The sequence below is a fragment of the Aphanomyces astaci genome (genome assembly GCF_000520075.1).
Source record: "Aphanomyces astaci strain APO3 unplaced genomic scaffold supercont1.451, whole genome shotgun sequence".
NCBI classification, from domain to species: Eukaryota; Oomycota; class Saprolegniomycetes; order Saprolegniales; family Verrucalvaceae; genus Aphanomyces; species Aphanomyces astaci.
Window position 1 is genome coordinate 5,077 of NW_009798714.1, and position 3,178 is coordinate 8,254.

A 3,178-nucleotide genomic window follows, 5' to 3' on the forward strand; every position below is an offset into this window, starting at 1 on the left:
ACTTGGACGGGACCACGTCCGCGTTTGGCGCTACGGAGCGCAACGCTGTCAACAATGACATCATCGAAAAGTATGCGTCGCAAGCCTACCGCACGTTGTGTCTGGCGTACCGTGACGTGGATGTGACCCCAGAAGTGGTCAAGAACTGGTCGGACGAGGAGATTGAGACGGACCTGACATGCATTTGCATCGTCGGGATCGAAGACCCGGTGCGCGAAGAAGTGCCGGAATCCATTCGCCAGTGTAACGAAGCGGGCATTGTCGTGCGCATGGTGACTGGCGACAACATCGTGACGGCCAAGTCCATTGCGCTCAAGTGCGGAATTATCAGTCCCAACGACGGGTCGCTGGTGATGGAGGGGTCCGTGTTCCGCGCTCGCGTGTTGGACGCGAACGGCAACATCAAGCAGGACGAGTTTGACAAGATCTGGCCCATGCTTCGCGTGTTGGCTCGGTCGAGTCCCAAGGACAAGTACACGCTGGTGTCTGGGTTGATTCAGTCGAACGTGTATCCGCATGGTCCCCAAGTGGTGGCCGTGACGGGCGATGGGACGAACGACGCCCCGGCTTTGAAGAAGGCGGACGTCGGGTTTGCGATGGGAATCTGCGGCACGGCGGTGGCCAAGGACGCGTCGGACATCATTCTCATGGACGACAACTTCCGGTCGATCGTGAGTGCGGTCAAGTGGGGCCGCAACGTGTACGACTCGATCGCCAAGTTCCTCCAGTTTCAGCTGACGGTGAACATTGTGGCCATTTCCACGGCGGTGATTGGCGCGGTGGTGCTGGAAGAGTCGTCGCTCACGGCCATTCAGTTGCTGTGGGTCAACTTGATCATGGACACGTTTGCGTCGTTGGCGCTAGCCACGGATGCCCCCACGGAAGCCATGCTCAAGCGCAAGCCGTACCCGCGCACCAAGCCCCTCATTTCGGAGCGCATGTTGAAGCACATGGTTGGTCAGTCCATCTTCCAGTTGGCGGTGATTCTCACCATGACGTTTGCCGGGGACAAGATCTTCGGCATTGATTCGGGCCGCAAGTACGACCGCAAGCCGGTTGGCGCGACCGGACCGTCCGTGCACTACACGATGATCTTCAACACGTTCGTGTTCCTGCAGCTGTTCAACGAAATCAACGCCCGTCGCATCCACGACGAGCTGAACGTATTCCAGGGCATCCTGACCAACCACATCTACCTTGGCATTTCGGTGTTGCAATTGATATTGCAAGTGTTGATCGTCCAGTTTGGGTCGCTCGTGTTTGGTTGCGTGGCATTGGATCTGACCCAATGGTTTATCTGCATTGCCCTTGGCTCGCTTTCGTTACCGGTGGGCCTGTTCCTTCGTTGCATCACCCTTCCTGCCAGCTTTACGATGTGCCAGGAAACGTCGGTTGTTGAGAAGGTTCCCAGTGCCCGCACCAAGACATTGTGGCGCCGAGGTTTGAAGCGCCTGCAGGTCCAGATGCGTGTGGTGAAGGCGTTCCAGAAGTCAGCGACACAACAAAAGGTGTTGGAATTAGCGTAATTTCGATGTAACGATACCGTTAATCGAGTGAATTTATTTGAACATTGGGTGAAGAGTCGGGTCATTTCTCGAACGATGGTGTTTTATTGTGTCGGCCCAGAGCTTTTTATATTTGTGATCTGAAATTTGCCTTCCATTTGTTATCGTCGTCGTACGTTAACGCTAGCTATTTTTCGGTCGGCTCTTTTGAGTCGACAATTGTACTGTACTTATTTTGGGCTATCTGTCCCAAAATAAGTACTATTAATAGTACGCTACTATTGTACCGTCTAAAATTCTAAGCTATTCCAAAAGCAGGGTAAATTGTACTCCTATAATAGTATTGTGCTTTTCACTCGTTTTGGCTATTCACACCATAAACCTGGGTGTTTATTACATCGACCCCAGTGTTTTAGATCATCCGCACCGTGATTTAGGATCACGTTTCGTTACAGAATGTAATTATAGTTGATTTATGCAACTCCCTCGCTTTTGCACATTTGAAAAGTGCAAATCGAAGTTATATCTGCTATTCTCGGGACCAAATTGCACAATTCAGTGTTCACCATAAACAACTTTTGATAGTACAAATGTCACACAGCGAGGACAAGCACCAGAGTTCTACCATATAGCGATGTACGTATGGTGCCACATGGTAGAAAACCACGCCATCTTCTTGTTCCATCGCATAGTACATGCATCTACTACACGATGGAAGAACAGCCAAGGTGTTTTGGTCACTTCAACACCACATGTGATTATTATTGCTCAGAGTTATAATAGAGCTCGTTCGAAAACCTGTTGAGTTAGAATTTGACTTTCAAAACATGTCGCATAAAACGAAACTCTAGGCCAAGAAAATAGCTCTATCGAAACCAACCATTCGAGTTTGACTCAATGTCGCATATAAGTACTGTAGGTGTCGCGAGGACTTATACGTGAAAACATGACCCACGAGCAAAGCAATGCAGCACTCTTGGACACCTTGTACGAGGAGCCAGGTGCTTACGCAGGAACTTTCTAGAAATCGTTTGCATGCGAGGACGACATCCTCCTCCTATAGAGAATCAACAGCGTAAAGCCATGGGAAGCACCGTCCGGCCAAGTCATGAACACCTGGGCCGATCTTGCAAAGGATCTTCGCGACAACCGCCGTTTTCGCCTTACAAAAGATGGCCCTGCATGCAAGAGTCGATTCGAGAAGCTCATCAAGGCCCATCCATAGTGGCGACTCCTTGGCTGCGATGCGGCGCAGCGGCACTGACGAGGAATTTGGTGAACGTGACCAATTACTCGAAGACATCTCGTCGCAAATGGAAGACCACAGAGTCTTGAAAGATGCAGGCTGTGCGGTAGAAGCGAAAAAGAAAAATGGAATCGAGAAGTCGGGGGTGGTTATGCGGCAGCTCGCGATGGAGGCCCTTGACGATGACGATGTGGGAAGTGCACCTCGAAGATCAGTCAGGTAGCAGCGTCTGCTAGCTGTGTAGGAGGTTTTTGTGCCTTCTAGAGGCTTTTCCTCAGAGTAGAAGTCAGCGCAGACATTTGGTCACGGAACATCATTGGATGTCGTGATCAATCATAGTTAGTTTTGATTGGCTGGTTCTTTCCAGTCAGAAGTAATTCACTTCCAGTTATTCCTTCTGCCTGCCAAGTGCCTGTTCCTGCCTACT

At 50.7% G+C, this 3,178-nt stretch overlaps 2 protein-coding genes across 2 annotated transcripts in view; both read left to right on the forward strand.

Moving 5' to 3' along the window:
- The window catches only part of H257_19277 (calcium-translocating P-type ATPase, PMCA-type), a 4,585-nt gene extending 3,008 nt beyond the window's left edge, over nt 1–1,577 (forward strand). The window contains exon 2 of the mRNA XM_009848422.1: nt 39–1,577. Coding sequence (XP_009846724.1) covers nt 39–1,526 — 1,488 coding nt within the window. The 3' untranslated portion in view covers nt 1,527–1,577. The remainder of the gene's footprint in view (nt 1–38) is intronic.
- A 1,100-nt stretch (nt 1,578–2,677) lies between these two features.
- H257_19278 (hypothetical protein) lies at nt 2,678–2,941 on the forward strand (the record flags this gene model as incomplete). Its single annotated transcript, XM_009848423.1, has 1 exon — nt 2,678–2,941. A coding segment is annotated over one exon (264 nt), but the record flags the coding sequence as incomplete, so codon positions are not given.
- Nucleotides 2,942–3,178: the final 237 nt, after the last annotated feature.